This window comes from Urocitellus parryii, chromosome 8, assembly GCF_045843805.1.
Source record: "Urocitellus parryii isolate mUroPar1 chromosome 8, mUroPar1.hap1, whole genome shotgun sequence".
Taxonomy (NCBI): domain Eukaryota; kingdom Metazoa; phylum Chordata; class Mammalia; order Rodentia; family Sciuridae; genus Urocitellus; species Urocitellus parryii.
Window position 1 is genome coordinate 99,575,810 of NC_135538.1, and position 20,714 is coordinate 99,596,523.

General features: G+C 36.9%; 1 protein-coding gene across 1 annotated transcript; it reads right to left on the reverse strand.

The window, feature by feature from the left end:
• Window positions 1–538: 538 nt before the first annotated feature.
• On the reverse strand, window positions 539–3,685 carry Il17a (interleukin 17A). Its single transcript, XM_026400903.2, has 3 exons — window positions 3,659–3,685; window positions 2,344–2,543; window positions 539–776 (listed from the first exon to the last, which is right to left on the reverse strand). Exons 1-3 carry the CDS (start codon window positions 3,683–3,685, stop codon window positions 539–541), a joined length of 465 nt encoding a protein of 154 aa, XP_026256688.2.
• Window positions 3,686–20,714: the final 17,029 nt, after the last annotated feature.

A 20,714-nucleotide genomic window follows, 5' to 3' on the forward strand; every position in this document is an offset into this window, starting at 1 on the left:
ATATGAAACTAGGTTTAGTCTTTCTCTCTTTTAAGCCACGCCATGCACTTCTAAGAGACACAGAGGAGAAAAATCCCATATCCATCTGTACCATTTAATGCTACCTATGATTTCCCTAGGCAGAGCTAATAATCATAGTCTTTTATCTTTCTCGAAAGATTTAAGAAACATAAATAGATCCATAAATAAAGGTTTTACTTTTTAAATAATAAAATCCCCTAGTCTTAAATCTTGTCCTTTTAAAAAAGAAACACAAAATAAGATAGGCAATTAATTAAAATGAAATCTTACACCCCAAAGTTATCTTAGGACATATTAAATACATAAATAACTTAAAGACCTTAGAAAAACAAACGAGAAGTACATTGTATCCATTCTAAACCTTTCTCTTTGGGGAAAAGGAAGGCCGATTTGGGTCCCTTCTCTGAACCAGTGTTACCTCCACAGGGTCAATCTGATGAACTGTTTTTAAGAACCTTGAGTTTGGCCAGAAAACCTAACTGCTTCAGGGAGACCCTTCAGGACAGACCCAAAACTCTTAGGCCACGTGGCGGATGATGGGGGTGACGCAGGTGCAGCCCACAGCCACCACCATCTTCTCCAGCCGGAAGGAATTGGGGCAGTGCTGAGGCTCCCTTCGCAGGACCAGGATCTCTTGCTGGATGGGGACGGAGTTCATGTGGTGGTCCACCTTCCCTTCGGCATTAATACAGCCCAGGTGGCGGCACTTTGCCTCCCAGATCACAGCGGGGTATCTCTCAGGGTCCTCATTGCGGCTGCAGAGGAGACAAAAGCCAGGATGAAAGTGGATTATCAGTAAAGTAGGAAGAAAACCAAATAGTAACAAAGGAGGCAAATTCACAGGTGACAAATTATAGGCTTGGCAAAATCTCTGAGGGATGTTAGTTTAAGGAAGAACTTTTGGGGAAAGTTGGATTTTCTTTTTTTTTTTTTAACTTTTCAAAAAATTTTTGCAGTGCTGGAACTTGAACCTAGGGTGTTGCATATGCTCTACTACTAAGCCATGACCCTTAGCTCTGAAATATGGATTTTCAAGCATATGGAATATTACAGAAAAAAAGACAATGGTCCAGTTTTTCCTAATTTCTTTGAGGAATGAACAAAGTAAGATAGACTGAGACCATAGCAAGGATTTAGTTTCCCACAAAGGATACATCTTCAGAATACATTTGATTGAGGGGGGAAAAAAAAAGGGAAGAGTAGACTTAAAATCATCTAGGAGCTGTTTGTGTGACTTGATGAAATCTACCCCAGTGAGAGGAAATGCCTCAAAATTTTATCTAAGAGCACTTGCATAGGAAACAGCCCAAAGATGACAGGAAGGATTAGATACAAAAATTTTCCTCTATAACTTTCTCTTCTCTCTCTCTTTCATTTTTTTTTATCTCTTGAATAGATTATTTTAACTATTCTTAGTAATAGCCAGAGGAGAATAAATCCTATAGTCAGGTGAGACTAAAACTGAGACTTATTTGCACAAAGTCAAATTATCAAAACACATTGTATTGCATCTTTTCTGGGGTCTGAATAGTAGGTAAGGATGAATAGTTGCTAAGGATGTAGCAAGTGCCATGTGTGGGGGTGTAGATCAAACTATCTAACTCAAACAGGAACAGAAGTACCCAACATGATTCTTTCTCCACTAAGATTCAAGCTGTATTTCCCCAGTGCTCATATAACCTCTCCCCAAGGACAAGCACAAACATCCTAGATAGTTATTAGTTATTTTCAACATGTTTTCTCAATTGTGGGTCTGGCTGAAAGAATTCAAACATTAATCCCCTATGATAAAAGTCTAATTTTAAAAAATTGAACAGTGGCTCAGGAGGCTAAGGTAGGAGGATTGCAAGTTCAAAGCCAGCCATAGAACTTAGTGAGGCCCTAGGCTACTTAGAGAGACCCTGTCCTAAAATACAAAATAATAATAATAAAAAGGTCTGAGAATATAGTTCAGTGGTTTAGTGTCCCTGAGTTCAATCCCTGGTATAGACACACACACACACACACACACACACACACACACATAATTTAAAAAATGAGAAATGGTTTTGAGGTCTCATAAATATTAGAATAGTGACTATCATTAACTTGAGTTGATTTTTGGTGTCCGTGACAATGAAATCTAATAAGCTAGGTATTATGGGGTGAGGTGTCCCTTGCTGTCAAAGAAGTCTGTAGAATGAAAGTTGGAAAATTACAGCTCCGGACAGTGGGCCTTTTATGGATTTCTGATTCTGAGTGAATAAAATCATGCTCTAGGTGACTTAGAATAGTCTGGTACATGGGAGAACTGAAGGATGCAGAGATTTTATCCTCACGTACTGGAGGTTCCAGGGTGAAGTAGATCGGTTGTAGTAGTTGGAAGGCCTTCTGGAATTGCCACTGGGGCTAAGGATGTTCAGGTTGAGCTTCACGTTCTGGAGGAAGTTCTTGTCATCAGTATGTGGGCATCCTGGGTTTTGTGGGAAGACTATTGCTGCTTTTGCTATAGCCACCAGACTCAGCAGCAGCAGCAGCAGAGACTGGAATTGAATGGAAAGGAGACAGAGATAGATTTTTTTGTTGATAAATTCATTGTGATGATAATTTTTATTGCTAGACATAGGAAGCATACTATGTTCTGGGAAAATCCATGTGAAAATTTCCAGCCATTTAAATAGATAAATAAATGCCCTACTTAGATGATCAAAAGTTATTAGTTATTAAGACCATGAATTTTTTTTACTAGTTTTCAACATTCTCTTTTGACTTAGGAAAGGTATGTTATACATATTGGCTGGCAGTAATTTTAGTAAAAATGTCAAGCCATGCCCTGTCATCAGCCTGTTAGCACATGCAACGTCATCAGGCCAATAAGATAAGAGATGACCTTGATTTTCAAGGGGGAAATGTCCTTCTGCACCATTGTTCTCAGTCTGATCATTCTGTGAAATCAAATGTGCACCTTGGAGAAAAGGGCTGTAGCAAATTCACATTATATTAGTATTCATGTTAGAAATACTGTTTGTACCATTAGCGAACAGTCTACTAAAAACTGAATCCTCTTTATGAATCCACAGGTATATTTTATGCTTGTTCTGAATTTGTCATGCATTGATTCTGTAATAAGATGAAATTTCAAAAAGAATTCTTTAGGTTAAATATTTTAAAAATATTAAGTCCACTCTTTCTAAAGCAGTTATTCATATATCTAAGAAGAATAGTTTTGATGTACCAAGAAAATAGCATAAAATAATAGAAACAAAGGTTGCTCTCACAGTTTTTAAGGCGTCAGGTATAGCAACCCATTTTACTATGGATTAAAGAAAAACATTGTGGAAGAACAATACTAAATCACCGTATTCAGGCAAACAGACTGTCAACAAACATTCATTTTACTATACAGCATCATATCACACTTTTTGTGTGGTTTAGCCCCAATACAGACATCTTTCAGTTTTAATCTCATCTTTCAAACTGATGTGTATCAATTCCTGAAAATGCTGTGCAGTTGTCTACCAAAGATTTCATTTCCCATCCTACATATGCTGCATTCATGGATCTCCATAGTTAGAGTCCAGCATTTTGCATACCACAGTCCAGAAATCTGGGCTGATCCAAATCAGCAAGTGCATTCCACATCAAGTGCAGAACTCACCATGGATGAAGTCCTCGCAGGAGACATCATTGCTTCTCGTGATCAACTGGGGCTGGTTGAGCTGTGCCTTTGCTGTGAGATGGACAAAGTGCAGCACTGCGTTCTCTCTTTTTATAGGGCTTTGCTCCTTCTGTGGTCTCTTACGTTGGCGTCTCTGAGTGGGTTTGGGGGTGACACCATTTTGGTTAAAAGTTCCATCCTCAAATGAGGTCAGAGAAGCACCACCACTTCATGACGGGTAGTACCTGCTTCTGAAGGAAAATGGGAAGGGCAGAAGTTCACTTCTAAAGGCTACATCCTCTCTTCATTCTTTGAAGAACTACTACGGGGTTGGCGTTGAGCAAAGATGCTTTGCCACGAGTCAACAGCATGTATTTATGGAGATAGCTGAAGCTGCTGTAGAGCTATGCTCTGTTTTAATGGCTCATGGGAAAGAAGAAGTTTGACATAGCATCCAGGCCTTCTGATATCATGTACCTTGATTTCCCATTTGATCTCTCCTTTCCTCACCAGATTCCCAGGCCAGATGTTACAGAGAAAACTCCAGAAACTACTCAAGGTCCTGCCATATAAACAACAAAGCAAAAAAATAATTAAATGATGATGAAATATATTATTTTTAATTGAATTTAACAACTGTTTTGTTGAATGTATATCCAAAGAACTAATAACTAGGTTAGAGACATGAGATTTACTATTAAAAGTATGTCTAACATGGCATGCTACCAAACAATTTGCTAATATTTGGTGATTTTTTTTGTGTGTGGTGCTGAGGATCAAAGCTAAGACCTTATGCTTACTAGGAAAGCACTCTCCTGCTGAGCTACAGCCTCAGCCAAATATTTGGTATTTTGAGATTTAAACTTATGTAATTCTTTAAGGAGGAGTGAGATGGATGGAAGAATAAGGGAATCTGGCTGGATGAAGTGAGGAGGGAATTGAAAATGGAGATGGAAACTGAAGAAAGTTAGAGGTACAGAAAAGGAGGCAATCGTGTGGAGAGTGTAATATTAACAAGAAGTGGGAGGAGGAAAGAAGAGGGTTAAGAAGGAAAGAGAAAGAAATAGCCCCTCTCTCCTTTTCTCTCTCAGTGAGATGACCTCTGACTCTCGTCCTTAAGAATAGTTCCTCCTTAGGAGTAGAGGACAAGGTCGATAAAGAAGGGGACCAGTGGATACAGTTGTGGCTGGCTACATGGTGCTCTTCTTCTTCCCCTGCCACCTGTTAGGGGAGCCCTCAGCAGGGGTCTCATATTCAGCATGGCAGCACGGGAAAGCTGACTAGCTATTCCAGCTCACTGCTGGAATGTCTAAGTTTTCTGGATTCTGGGCCTGTTTGTCCTGAGATCCATTCCTCCCTGCTCTGATCTGTGCTAAAGCTACTTTTGCAGACAGCATCTTCCCTTCTGTCTCCCAGAGCACTGCAGTCTCCCCTTCTTTCTCCAGTCTCAGGATATAGTAGCCTCTTTCTGACACCAGTCTCAGTCATCAGCATAAGCAGTTCTGGGAATCCAATGATCTCTGCTATAAATGCTTGAAATGGCTTCTGTTTCCTAACTAGATAGATCCTGATGGGTCTATGAGGGAGGCCAGGAGCAGCTGAGTTTCCGTGGTGATGTAGATACCCTTGTTAGGGCAAACAGATACAGATAGGACAGGTAGGATGCACTTTTGACTGATTTCCCTAATTCTGGTGTTGACACCACCATCTACCCACCCTTGAAGGCAGGGCTCACTGTGAGCCCTCCTGTCTCTCCTCCGGTGTGATCAGCCTGATCTCTCACATCAACCCCCTATTCCAGGCTTGCTGCTGATCCTCCAACTCAGACTTTAAACTGTTCGGACTGCTTGATTAGCCACTTTTGCATTTCCCAGTTGCTATCCTTAGATCATCTTCCACATCCCTGCTACAGTGATTTTCCAGGTGCAACTCTGCATTTATCTTCTTCTATTAACTTGCATACTAAATGAAAAGTGAGTTTAGCCCTCGAATTAGTATAAGAGTTTGTGCAAACTTCCTTTCTCACCTCATCTCCTCCATTCTTCCTGCTGGGGTGGATAGGGGTCCTGATTTTCCTCTAGGTCTGCTTCCAAAGCCTATATACCTTTTGTTACAGTACTGTCTCTGAAATTCCTTTCCCTGTCCTCAGTATATCAGAATGCTGCTTGTCCTTTAAGGTACAGTTCAAATGTTTCTTTTAGGTCCAGAGTTCTCCCTGATGACCTTGGGTGGAATGGATGCCTCCTTCCATTGTATGTAGCTTGTAACTACCTCTCTAGTAACTTCTGCTTCATTGTTTACTGTGTTATATTTGGCTTAAAAAAAGTGTGCTTGGGACATACATATATTTCCAATTTTAGATTTTATTGTAAGCCTTCAAGGCCAGTGTGTTATTTGTCTTTGTAACCTACATCTTTCCCAGTGTAGCCCTTTATACAATGTGACTCCTCACAGATTGCTTTAGTGTTTCTTATTCTTATTCTTCTCTTGTACATGGCAGGTCATGCATATTCAGATTGCATGTCGTTTATTTATATATAGAATTTCTTGCTAGTGTGTACCCCCTGAGCCCCGCTTTGTATCCCTTAGTATAGTGTCTAGTGAATAGTGTCAAATATGGTTGATGGTATGGAAAACGTTATTTCAGAAGTTCAGAATCTTGTTTCTTTTTGGAGCCCTGGTGCGTTCCAATGACCCCATGAGTTGTCTAATGCCTTGGATCTCTATCCTGATCCTTTGAAAAGTAGTGTGAGGAGGTCCTTGCCTATTCTGACTCCCTAGTGTGGCAATTCCTTCTTGTTACTTTCTGGCAATAATGAGATGGGAGGGAAAATGTGAGCTGCCAGTTCCTCTGGTTGATGGGAGGGGGGAAAAGCTGACTTGAGCCATTCTCCCCAGTCCTGCCTCCCGTGCAGATGACAACCAGCCTGTGAGCCATCCTTTGAAATATCAGTCCTTGCTTTAAAATAAGGATGGAGAAACAAGATGGCTTTCACCTTATGAAATGATCATTTTGATGTGATGGTTGGAGCTGGGTGTGCCAACCTAGAGTAAGTGCTTATCTTCCAGAGGAAAGCTTGAGCTGGAAGCCTTAGCCTCCTTGGAGAAGATATTAGAAGCACAAAGAGGGTGTGCAGAGTGGAGTGAGGCCCTATCTCTGTGTGTTACATAGGCAGCTGGCTCAGGTTTGGATCCTAGTCCTTTGAGAGTAGAAGAACCCTGGGCTACTGAGAACTAGTGTTCTTAGAGCCCTGGATGGGAGAGCACCTGTATTTTCATATGGTGTTGCCTCTTTGAGACTTAGTTTGCTTTTTTGAGGCTTAGTGTTCCACTTTATCAAATGAGGTGGTTTTTTAAAAAATTTTAATTTGGTAATGTTTGCTTGTCAATGAATTTTTTTTGGAGGAAGTAAATAGTAAAGAATAAATGGTAGAATACATCAGGGATGATAATTTTACTTAGTGATTATCTTCAGGTGTATCAGTCTTGCTTCTCTTAGGGCTTGAAACACATGACCATAAGCAACAGGGAACTATTTGGAGTTTGGAGCCAGAATTGGGCCTGGCAGAGAAGGTGTTCAGATATTCCTCGCACCAAACACGTATTTGAAGCAGTGATAACTGTGAAATGTTTTGTAGGCTTCTGGATACAGGGAAATGATTTTCAACAGTCCCTAAAATTATCAGGCCATGTAACAATATTTTTACTACTTATAATAGAGCATAATGCAAAGGATGGAAGTCTTTTGTCTCCATGTGGTTGAAAATTAAGACATTGATAGAACTTAAGTCATATGAAATTTTCATGGTTTATTAAATAGGAAACACAGAGAGTGTGACCTTTCCAGGCTTGTGTAACACTATTGTGTTTCTTACGGCTGTGCTCTGAGGGCCATGTTGAACATGACCTGGTGGACAGGCCTGCCAGGGAGGGATATGGGATCCATTTGGAATCCCTGTGGAGGAAATTCCCTCCCTTTTGTGACATGATGCATTAAAGGCATGAGTAGCAAGGAGGGGATTTGAGCAGAATAGTTGTCAATGGGATGGTGGGGGCTGAGAGGCAGAGGGGGTCAGAATGCCTTCTCGACATTCAGGTCTGTTTTGTCGCCAGCTGGTCATTTAATTCTTGGTAGGTGTTGGTCTGCCCCGATGGAGACCAGAAGGAACAGCTTCTTTGTGTTGGTACTTTTCTTTTTTCTATTAGTTTTTGAGGTTTCCCTTACCTAGTTTAGACCTTTATTTTTTTATTTATTTGAGCTTTATAGTTATACGTAGTAGTTGGGTTCATCCTGACAAACTCATATATGAATGGAATTTGATTTCAGTTCATGACCCTTTTTTTCCCTCCCCCTCCTCCTTCCCAGCCCCCCTCCCCTCTCCCATTCTTCTTCTTCTACTCTACTAAACTTCCTTTCTCTCATCTATTTATTTATATTTGATTATAGACCAGACATTTTTTTTTTACAGAGAGAGTGAGAGAGGGGAGAGAGAGAGAGAGAGAGAGAGAGAGAGAGAGAGAGAGAGAGAGAGAATGAGAGAGAATTTTTTTTTTAATATATATATTTTTTTAGTTCTGGCGGACACAACATCTTTGTTGGTATGTGGTGCTGAGGATTGAACCTGGGCCGCAAGCATGCCAGTGGAGCGCACTACCGCTTGAGCCACATCCCCAGCCCAGACCAGACATTTTTTAAATTTTTTTTTTTTTGAGAGAGAGAGAGAGAGAGAGAGAGAGAGAGAGAGAGAGAGAATTTTTAATATTTATTTTTTAGTTTTTCGGCAGACACAACATCTTTGTTTGTATGTGGTGCTGAGGATCCAACCCCAGCTGCACGCATGCCAGGCTAGCGTGCTACCGCTTGAGCCACATCCCCAGCCCTAGACCAGACATTTTTATTTGGTGGAGATCACATAGCTATTCAGACATCTTTAAAAAACAAACCTAATCTATATGGCCAAAGGAACATTGAACAGCCATTACATCTCCGTGAGGAGTCTGGTTGGAAGGCGCTGTGTCCGGGACAAGTTTTGGTAACGTGCCAGGCTTTCGCGACTTGCGTAATGGAGGCTTATTCTTAACATATTCCCTTTGCCAGCCCCAAAGCATTGAGAAGCTGAGTAAGCAGGTTAAGCTATGCAAAAAGGAGGATGCGTCACATCACGTCACTGTAAAGCAACCACAACGCATCAATGTTTTCCCATCCCTACATTAAAGTCTACAACCAAACTGACCATGTGAGCATGTCAATTTCTCCTCTGAGTAATGCCTACTAACCTAATGGAAACCAGGCCTCTTCCTTAAGTTGAGTTTCTCACTAGTCTTTTACTGAAACACTGATTTAAAGTGGGTCAAAAAGCTTTCCATTTTTTTTTCAAGCAAATATGCTTGGAATCATATACCTACGAGTACGTTAGCAGGTATATGCAAATATGTTTTACTGGTGGCCTTCCCTTTGGTAATGTTAACTCCATTTGATACTCGAGGAATTAAGGTCAGCAAGTGACTGAAGTTTCAAGTTTGAACGGATGTCACTAAAAAGTATAGTCTAAAATTAAACAAGCCAACCAAACCACACTCTGTGGTCGGGTATCACGTTAAAAGGTTTATTTTGTTTTCAGCAATTTTGAAGTTAGTATGATTTAGATAACCACAGAATGTATTTAAAAGGAAAGATGTAGCATATGAATTTAGAAAAAATTGCTTTTTAAAAATTTATTTGACAATATAGAAGATGCTAGGGTAAGGTGGCAGCTCCATAAATTGGAAATATGTTAAAATTGAGGCATAATGATGCTGTATTTCTTTAATTCAAAATCCTTTGGAGGATTTGAGATGACTTACAACAAATATTAGGTAATAAAATAGAAACATAAATACGAAGAAGGCCCAGGTAATTCTAGAAACAGAGTTACAAGTCAAGATCCAGAAAAAAGCCCAAAATCACAGTCCATAAAGGCCAATATATTTTGTCTCTGAGCTCCCTGGCAGACAAAGGGAAAAGGAGACATTCTTAGTTACATGGTTCTCACAATCAGAAAAGAATAAGCTAGCTAATTCTTTAAAGGAGATATATTTTTCCTAGCATTACATTTGAAATAAAATTTTCATTGAAGTTTTAAAAGCTCCTGGACAGTATTTTGGCTAAAACCAAGTTTTTTTTTTTTTTCTTTAGACATTCCCAAGACCAGGTCCCAGCTCCACATTAGTAACTATGCACTCTTGAGAAAAATCATGTCATCTGCATTTCGGTTCTCATATCTACAAATGGAAACAACAATGGGATATACGTCATAGGTACATAATTGTTAGGAATAAATTAAATAAAACATGTGGCTTGATATGTATTAAATGCTCAAGGAAGGGCTGTGGTTGTGGCTCAGGGGTAGAATGCTCACTTAGCACAGGTGAGGCACTTGGATTGATCCTCAGCAGCACATAAAAAGAAATACATAAAATAAAGGTATTGTGTCCATCTACAACTAAAGAAAAAAATTAAAAATGCTCAAGGAATATTAATAAAGCATTAATGTTTGCAGAAATGTCAGGACATGAGAATCTCTCAGAGGGTTTTTTTTTTGGCGGGGGGAGGGAAGGAAAGACAGACATTAGGTCTGAGGGATACTGGTTATCTTCTCATTCCAGTGTCTACTCTGAGAGGAAGTAAGACTTGTAAAGGCCTCCACGTGACCTAGATGAAGTAGCCTTTCACTGAACGAATGTTTCTTGAGCACTTGTTTTGTATTAGTCTCCAGGGCTATGGCAGAGCATAGCAGACAAGGCCTCGCCTTGTGGAGAGCAGACATTTGGGGGCAATTTAGGCCTTTTATGCTATTCTGTGTCTACCACGACATTTACAGATTAATGAATCAGGCTTCATCAGCACATAACCTGGAAACCAGGAATAGTGGACACAGGCATGCTAGAAAGGAGTAGTCCCGGCTGCAGATCATTAAGTTGTTCTTCTGGTTTAAACTATTTTTTTTTTCATTGACAATAAATGAATTTCAAAGTTTACCACATACTGAATTGAACTTAACCCAGAACTACCATTCAGTGTGTCTATATTTCATATCTCTACCTTTATCACTATCGTCTATCAATCCACACACGGGTGCACATGCACACCCACATCCACACTCACACCCACACAGAGGAAAAAAAAGCATAATTAATCCAGAATTCTGTTCTTAGGATAAGCTCTGGGGCTGTACCTTTTGTTGGGATAAATTGTAAATGAATTTATCTGGAAAAAACTATAGATATTTCATTTTACAAAATCAGGTCACCTTATAATACTATTTTGTAACGTTTCCTAGCTTTATAGTACATTGTGCTCCTTTTATTTATTTAGAGTTCAATATGTATTTATGGTTTATTTTGGGGTTAAAAGTACTATGACATGTTCAAATATTAAGTATGCCATTACATGAGTTTAAACAACTGCATAAACCTGTATAAATCCACATCCTTCTTAGGATACAGGAGGTTTTCATCACTGTAGATCCCTCATCCTTTTCTTAGTAACCACTGTCCCTACCCTCTGTAAGCCACATTTGTCTCTTCTAAAACTTGATAGACTTAAAATCATAAATTAGATACTCTTTTGTTGGGTCCCTTTCACTCAGCATGTTTTCAAGATTCACCCATGTTGTATTTATCACTTGTTCATTCTTTTAAATTGCTGAACAGTATTCCTTTGCACAGATACAACATCACTGATTCATCTGACTGATAAATACTGGGATAATTCCAGGTTTTGCCCATTATGAACAAAGCTGCTATGAACATTCTTGTATGAGGTTTTCTGTGGACCCCAGAAGGCTTTTGTTGGTTGGAGGTACATTACAAATGTGAGCCATCTTTCACAGCTTGCCTAACACCAACCCCCATCACACGAGGCCCTGGACTCTGCTTCTTACCACATGATCCTATTTGCCTGGCCATATTTATTGGGTGAAGTAGACACTCAACTCCTTTTTGGAAAGCAGATTATTTTTTTCTGAGAACCCGAAACTCTGGAGCTCTGGATACACATAGTCATGGAAAAGCCATTTTGCTCCTTTTTTAAAGGTGTGTGTGTGGGTTGTGTGTGTGTGTGTGTGTGTGTGTGTGTGTAGATTGAAACAGATTTGCCAGATTGGCTGCATAACGTCTTGAGGAATGAATGAACCACAGACCATTTTTATTAGTGCATTTTAATTATACAGAACAAGACCATTATCATAACTAATTGCCTATTTCAAAGTATTTTAATTGCTGCCAAGTTTTTATTTTTTCTTTGACTCTCCATGCTACAGTCCCATTGCAGTAACCTAACATACCTAGCTGCTGAGAATTATCATGAAGTTCTACATTTGCAAAGTAGCTGAATTTTGTTGTATAGCAGTGTTGTCAAGTCCAAAAAGAAAAAAAAAAGGTAAAGACCCAAAGGATTATACGTGTTTGGTTGCATAAGTAGAGCAGCTTTGTAAATTCATATCACTAGGAAATTATGACTGTTTTGAATGATGTTTGACCGCAGAAATTAGCAGCTCCAACTCGATTTAAGAGTTAAAAAGAACTTAGTGATAAGATGCAACAGAACTGGTTAGAACAAAACTTACTTTGTACTTGCAAGAGCATAAAAAGTTTAATTATAATAGAATACTTTCATTATTTTAATGGTTACAGCAGATAAATTAAACAATGAAAGATTTTGTTGTTTAGGCTCTTCTAAATTGCGACTTTTTGGTTCATATCTTAGCATGGAGAAAAAAGTGAATATTTTGGTTTAAGTTACATACTTGTCAATTTTTGCTTGGTAAGAATAAATAAAAACTGTGCTGATTTTATTAAGAAAAGTATGCTGTCTTGTCTTTAAGAACTGAGTATAATCTATTTATAGATGCATAACAATAAAATAGAATAATAAAAATGATACTTAAGATGAGTTGACAGAAATACATATAGCTTGTGAAAAATTCTAGGCAATATTGTAGTTGGATGTGTCTCCCAGCTACTTGAGAGATTGAGGGAGCAGGATTGCAAGTGTGAGGCCAGTCTGAGCCATTTAGCAAGATCCTTTCTCAAAAATAAAAATAAAAGGGCTGGGGACGTAGCTCAGTGGCAGAGCACTTGCCTAACATGTGCCAGGGTTTAGGTTCCATTCCAAGTACTAGGAAAAAACAACCAACCAACCAAGGTTATACCATTAGAAGGGCAATGGTCACTAAATAAGATATCAGCAAAAATAGTCAACAGCAGTAAGGCTAATGAGTGCATAAGTTCTACCCATTCATTTATTTCATTTAACCTTAACAAAAATCCTATGGAATACTCTTATCCATATAATTGTAAAAGAAAACTAAGAATCAGCAGTTTTCAGTAATTGGCCCAAGGTCATCTGGTTGGCAGATGGTTGTCCTGAGATTGACCACTGATATCACTGACTGTCAAGTCCATGATCTTTATACTGTGACAAACTGAGAACATTGACATTCAAAAACCTTTAAAAACAATTTTACAGCTGTTTTTATGACTTTCTTATATTTTTTGAGTCTCAAAATAATTGGATTATCTTCAGTTAGGTAATACATTAGGTGGTACTACCTCCTGAATTTATCCTTATGCATTATTTCTGTTTTATTGACAATCTCTTTATCTAATCCTATGCCCTGTGTCTAGATTAAGAGAACCTTGACATATATTGATTATACAATTCTTGCAAGGTAAAGATTTTCACCAAAGTAAATGAAGGAAGGTTGGAAAGAGGTGCTTATGTGTCTGTTTCACTAAAAATCAAGGTAAGAGAATTCATGTTTCATTTCCTGGATGGAATAGAAGATTTTTTTTCTAAGAAAAAGGGTTGGAGGAAGTAGAATTTAAATGTTCGAATCATACAGGGGAATCTTATATGATGGCTATGAATCAGATTTTTTTTCTGTAGAAATAGGACATTGCAGTCAGTGCATTTTAGGTATGGGAAAATACTTTGCAGAAGTCAAGGTTTTAAATATCAGACCTGTATTGAATTAAACTTCAGGAACCTAATGCTAAGTATGAGACTATAATAGGTTGAAGAGAAACAAATTTTGAAAACATTCTGATGTACATATGCTTTTTAAATGTTCAGATAGAATTTAATTTTATTAAATACCATTATTTATTTAGTCTCATTGATGCATTTTATATTCATTCTGAATCAATATGATGATAAAAATCTTATTAGTTTGACCTTTGCTCTAATACATATTATTACTATAGGAAACATAAAGGCCTTTGTATTATTGCCTATGTTTTGCTTCACAATGTTTAAAGATTGTTGTTTCTTTGTAATAGAAGCTCAACTGAGCCAGGTTAAGTAAAAATAAGGAATTAATTATGAAGATATAAAGGTGTCTAAATGAAACAAGGGCAGGAATTATAAGCAGGGATTCAGGAAAGTACTGAACAAGAGAAGAAAGAAAGAAAGGAAGAAAGAAAGAAAGAAAGAAAGAAAGAAAGAAAGAAAGAAAGAAAGAAGGAAGGAAGGAAGGAAGGAAGGAAGGAAGGAAGGAAGGAAGGAAGGAAGGAAAGAAAGAAAGAAAGAAAGAAAGAAAGAAAGAAAGAAAGAAAGAAAGAAAGAAAGAAAGAAAGAAAGAAAGAATAAGCCGGGCACAGTGGTGCATACCTGTAATCCCAGAGGCAGGAGGATCTCGAGTTCAAAGCCAGCTTCAGCAACCATGAGGCACTAAGCAACTCAGTGAGACCCTGTTTCTATATAAAATACAAAAATAGGGCTGGGGATGTGGCTAAGTGGTTGAGTGCCCCTGAGCTCAATCCTTGGTAACCCCCAATAAAGAGCTAAAAAAAATTTTTTTCAAACTGCCCCTTCCCATGAGCCATGTCTTTCCTCTGAAGATTCCTTTTCTCTGCTTCCTATCTTTTTGGCCCTTCCAAGTTCAGGGATTGACAACCTGGGTCACATGTCTTACCACCTATGGTTGAATAGCATCATGTAATACAAACAGGCTGCTGGGGTTCCAACTGGGTAGTCAGGTTAATCCTGTTTTACAAGAGAGGTGTGGGCAGGGCAGACATTTTGAAATTAGACACATCTGGATTACTCTATTGTGTGTGTACTCTACTTTCCTCCTTTTTACAACAGAGGAAAAACAGATGTTGATGGCAAAGTAGGTTCCATGGTATTAAATCTTGGCAAGCATACCTTCAGCTCCTGAGCTTTATTATTCCTCCTCAGTGTGAGTAATATGGTTGCTTTTATTTTTGTTATGGCATTATATTTCAATTATATAATATGTTATTTAAATATGTATATATGTCTATGTGTGTTATATAATTTATCTATCTATGCACATCTATATCTGTATGTCTATAAATTTTGGCTTCTGCTTAAACATTAATTCATAGTTCTTAGCATTGTGCAAAGCATAAGTAGTGGATGTTTGATACATGATTGTTGATTATCTTTTCAGGATACTCTCTACCACAATTTAAATTAGTTATGTGCTTCATGCAAGTCTTTGTGGCTCCTGCTGAACCTATGTGGGTTTTAGACTTTTTTTTTTTTTTTTTGGTAAAATGTGCTGCATAAGGCTTTGCAACCAAATGTGGTGAGCTTCACACCTAAAAGTGAGAGACTGGGAGCCAAGGCCATTTAGAGCTAAACACAGCATCTGCTAGAGATGATGGGGAAACAGCCATCAAGGAAGTGGTTGACAGACCATTTGACACAGGTGAAAAACTGATCTACTACCAGAGAGATGCTTCAACCAGGTACAGGTGCACACATAGTAAAGCTCTACAGATGCTTTTGTCTGGGAGTCTGGATCTCAAATGTGTAACTCATTGGTTGTCCTGATTCATTAAACATCTCTCCCATCTATCCGTCCATCCATCCACTCTATTTATCTAATGAACATTTATTAAATAATTACCATTAAAACACAGCCAAAATATATGGTTACAGAAGTACCAGTTGAGATCCACTCAAAAAATTTACAAACTATAAGGTTGTTTTGGAGTTAGACACATCTGGATTTACTCTGTTGTCTATAAGTGACATGACTTCCATCATGTTACTTAATATTTTCTAGGCCCTAATTTCCTCATCTTTGAAGTAGTAATAATAATAACCATATTTTCATTGTGAAGTTATAAAGATTAGGATAAATACTTTGTGTGATGCTTTTTTGGGGGACAGAACCATAAATATTATTAATTTTAATCATCACTAGAGTTATTAGCAACAAGAAGTTCTTATGGAAGCTCAATATTTTATGCATTGTGGAATATACAGGAAGATGAATTCTATCAGCCACAAGCTGCCGTTCTAACTATTCCTTCATGTGAAAGTGTATCCATAAGAGCCAAGACATCTGAAGAAAGAAAAATCCAGGTTATCAGATGCTTTGCCTATTTGTTTCCAAATGTAAATTATCTGTGCACTAAAATATCCAGGTGGGCTATTTTTTTTTTCACATTTTATGTAGGTTTAAGTGACATGAGGTAGTTAGTTTAGTTGAATGTTAGTTTATCTTCCCCAGTAATGTTCTAAGTTCTTTCAGGATAGTTGGAGACACATGGGATGAAATCTGCCTCTTCTATAAGCTATGATATTTAAAATGAACTGTGTGAACTTGCTAACTAACTATGGTTCCTTATCTTTAATTGATTAAATGTATTTGATGTGATAAACTCACTGTAGGCATTAAAAGATACTGGATACTGAAAAAAATGAAGTTGGTAATATTTAAGGGGAAAATTATATTTAAGATTACAGGAGTCAAAATAATGTATTCTAAATTTCTTATGTACTAAATGTCATAAAAGTAAGCCTGTTTTTTTTAAAGGAGACATTTCAAAAATAGATGAATTCAAATTTAACCAAGGAGAATCCGTTGGTCAATAAAGTCCCTTATTAGAACTACTATGAAGAGGAGGATAATGTCTAGGCTTCAGGAAATCAAGTGCAAATGAGAGCAGGGAAAGAAGATATATATATAGTTTTTTTAGTAAGAGGTATTATTAAATTTATTAAGAGATGAATGGTCCTTAGTTTATATCACCTAACAGGACAATTGAATATTGCTGAGTTAAAAAAATATGCTAATACTATATGTTAAACTGCTGGTTATAGCATGTTAATCTTTGAACATTAGTATAAAAAAAGTTTTGTAATAGCTAGCATTATTTTATGACCTATTTTCTAAGGAAATAAGTTTCGAGTTTACTTATAGAAACTATGCAAATAAAGAGATCACAACTCAATAATGACAAAATGGTAAAAGGGGTGTAATTTCCCTATGAAGAGACTTTTCGACTGATCTTAAAAATACAATTCGGTCCCTACAAGAAATAGAAGATATATATTGATGAAAAGTTAGCAGATCGTTTAGAAACTTTCATGGGCTTGAATGTAAAAAATAGAGTGCAATGGGAAAGATATTGAATAGGAAGAATATAATGATTTAGAATTTATGATTGAACAGCTTAGCAATCAAAAACAATCTGGAAAATGTCTCAAAGATATGTTGGTAATACAAGAAGGAATGGGATTTTAATTAGAATTAAATCTGCATAGCTAGAACAATGAGATTTTATTTTGTACCTTTAATAAAAATATATTTAATATATTTATATATTAATATCAGTTACTGCAAGTGGAAACTAGTCAGAATTTTTTTTTTCAAAAATTTAAGGATATTTTATAAAAATGGATATACTTATATTCTTAACATGTCTTTGATGTAGGTCATCAATATTTTATAAACTATGATTTATGGTCTACTTAAAGCCTACTAAAAATTAAAGAGTTTATCATAGTTTATAATAATTTGATATATTTAATATTTTAAAAATCTCCCAATAAAAAGATAAAACCTACTCTACAAAATTAAAGAAAACAATTTGAACACTGCATAAAAAGTAAACCAGAATTTATGTGTGCCTCACAAGCAATCACTAAGAGATTGAAGACAGAAATAATGTAAATAAAAATAAATAAAATTCAGTACATATATGTTCTCAAAATAAATAATAATTAAACCTCAAGTAAGAGGATTTGACAGGATTACATGTCATACTTCATTCATCCTAATTTGCTTGGTATGATGAACCCAGCCTATTCCATCTGAAGATTGGGAGCCATCTCGTCGCAAAGTCATGAAAAGTTAATTTCTATTTTACTATAAATTACTGTGATTTCTAAACTTGCTTGGAATGCCTACCCATGCCTTGAATTCACCCATGCCTAGCTTTCTCTGACCAGATAACAACCCTCTCTGAAACCTTAGCGTCCCTCATAAATTCTGGTGTTGGGATCTAAATTTACTCCCTAACTTGAAATGTTAAACCATTTAGATCCTTAACCTACTATCTGCCTTTGTATTATGCTTGTCAAAACTCTGTTATTTGTAAGTTCTCAAGACACCCCCCTTTTGCAATGTTTTGTGCTATAAAACCATGCTCCTAGAGAGCTAGGGTACTGTTCTCTAACCCAGGATTTTGGGAGAGACAGTCCCAGCCGGCTGGAATTACAAGCTTGCTTCAATTTGATTTAAAATTGGAGTTGGTGGTCTTTGCATCGTGGTTTAACAGGTAATCAGACTGGCCATCTGTTAGCCATGTGGCTTTACTGTAAAGAACACTTCTCAGATATTTATGATATGAGATAGTTTTCCAACTCAGAATGATGTACCCCCTGAAGTTAAGTGATTACTGCACTATAAAAACTGAAATTATCTCCCTTGATGATCACAAGATATGGGTTCCTGGGTTCTTCTAAAAGTCCTGAGTCTTAACACTGATAAGAAGCTATGATAGTTAATCTTGTTGGTCAACTTGAGTGGATTGGGAGATGCCTAGAAAACTGGTTAAAGTACATGTGTGGATGTGTCTGTGAGGGCATTTCCAGAGAAGATTGGCATGTGGGTCAACAAACTGAGTGGGGAAGACTTGCCTTGAATGTGAGCAGTGCCATCTAATAGTCTGGAGGCCCAGGTGGACCAAAAAGTGGAAGAAAGGGGAAGCTCAGGACCCCTGTTGCCTGACTTCTCTCGGAGTGTGGTTTTTGCAGATGTGATTGACCATGGACATCAAACTCCAGGTTCTTCTGTCTTTAAACATGAACTTGCACCATGACTCTGTAGGAAGCTTTAGTCCTTCATCCTTGGACTGGAGCCGCATCATTGGTCCCTCTTGTTCTAAGGCTTCTGGCTTCTTGGAATGAGCTCCTCCTGGTTTCCTATCTCTTTAGCCTGAAAATGGTCATTGTGAGACTGTAAGACAATCTAAAACATCCCTTCTTATAATTGTATATGTATTCTATTTGTTTGGTTCATCTGGAGAACCCTGAGTACTGCAAAGACTTATTTAACTTTTAAAAAAGATTTAAATATATAAAAAGGAAACAGAAAGAATTTTATAATTATAAATTTTCTAAAGTAAATGGTTTAAAAAAATGTGAAGGGAGGGAAATTTCTTCCCTAGTTTTCAACAGGGAGAATTAAATCTCTTGTTTTAAATTTGTATTTATCTTTATAGAATTTATATTGGGTAGACATAAAGTTCAATTTCTTTGGAAAATTATATGTGCATTTAAAATTTATATAGAAGAAATATTACTGTCTTTTTGTGTATGAAAATATTTTCTGATCAAAACATACCCTAATTGAATTAGATAATAGTAGAATCATTAAATATATAATTAAAACTTTTAATAAACATATGAAGTATAGGAGCATTAAATTTATGTATGATAATGGTTATTTAAGAGATACTTATTATTATGTAAAATAGTGGATGTGTAACCGAAGTGATTCTGCAATCTGTATACGGGGTAAAAATGGGAGTTCATAACCCACTTGAATCAAAGTGTGAAATATGATATGTCAAGAACTATGTAATGTTTTGAACAACCAACAATAAAAATTAAAAAAATATACTTATTATATATGTTATATATAAATATATATTGAAAATTTATGGATGATAAAATATTAAAGGTTATGTTCTCTTTTTCTAAAGGGGTACTAGCTATAATTCAATTTTAAAAATATTTCTATATACTTCTAAGTGTGCATCAAGAAACTAGAGACTTCCATTCAAAATCTGAATTAACCCTTAACTAAGTGCATTACAACAGAATTAAAACTAACAGACTTATAATCTCCATTCCTGTTTACTCAGAATTGCCAAGTTAAAGTTGCATATTTCTTGATACTATTAGTTGCTAAAAATTTTCAACTCCTTTTTCTAAGACATTACCAATTGTTTTAGTCAGCTCTTTTTGCTTCCGTAGCCAAAAGAACTGATAAGAAAAATTAGAGGAAGAAAAGCTGATTTGGGGGTTTCACATTTTCAGAGATCTCAAATTATAGATGGTCAACTCCATTGTTCTGGACCGGAGGTGAAGGAGAAGATCAAGACAGAAGTGTGTGGCAGAGAAAAGGAGCTGTGAATAAGGCACCAGGGAGCAGAGAGAGAGTTTGTTCTTCTCTCAGCAAGGACAAATATACACCCCAAAGGCATGACCTAGTGACCCACCTCCTCTACTCATACTCTACCTGCCTAGTTAATCCCTTTCAGAGGATTAAAATGCTGAGTAGGTTAAGACTCTCATAACCCAATCATTTCACCTCTAAGCTCTCTTGCATTGTCTCACACATGAACTTTTGGGGGTCACTTAATATCTATCTAAACCATTATACCAGTAAGTTCAGTTAAAAAATAGTTTTGGGCCACAGAATCTATACACAATCTAAATGATTATTTTATGAAGGTACAGTTTGTTGGTTATGTAACACTAGATAATTTAGATAACATTTAATATTTCTAAAGAAGTGAGGATATTTTAGATTGACAAAATCAGAGATTGCTCTTCACATTCATGAGACATAGACATAAAATTAATTTATGTCTATATATTAGTAGGTTTTTCTATCATTAAACCATTTAAATCAATTATGTTCAGTTAATTCTTCTACAATGGTATTAGTAGTATACTTATTAATAGGAAGCAAGATCCAATGCCTTGTATAAAGGAATTTAGGAATTAGAACCACCGTGACTCGAT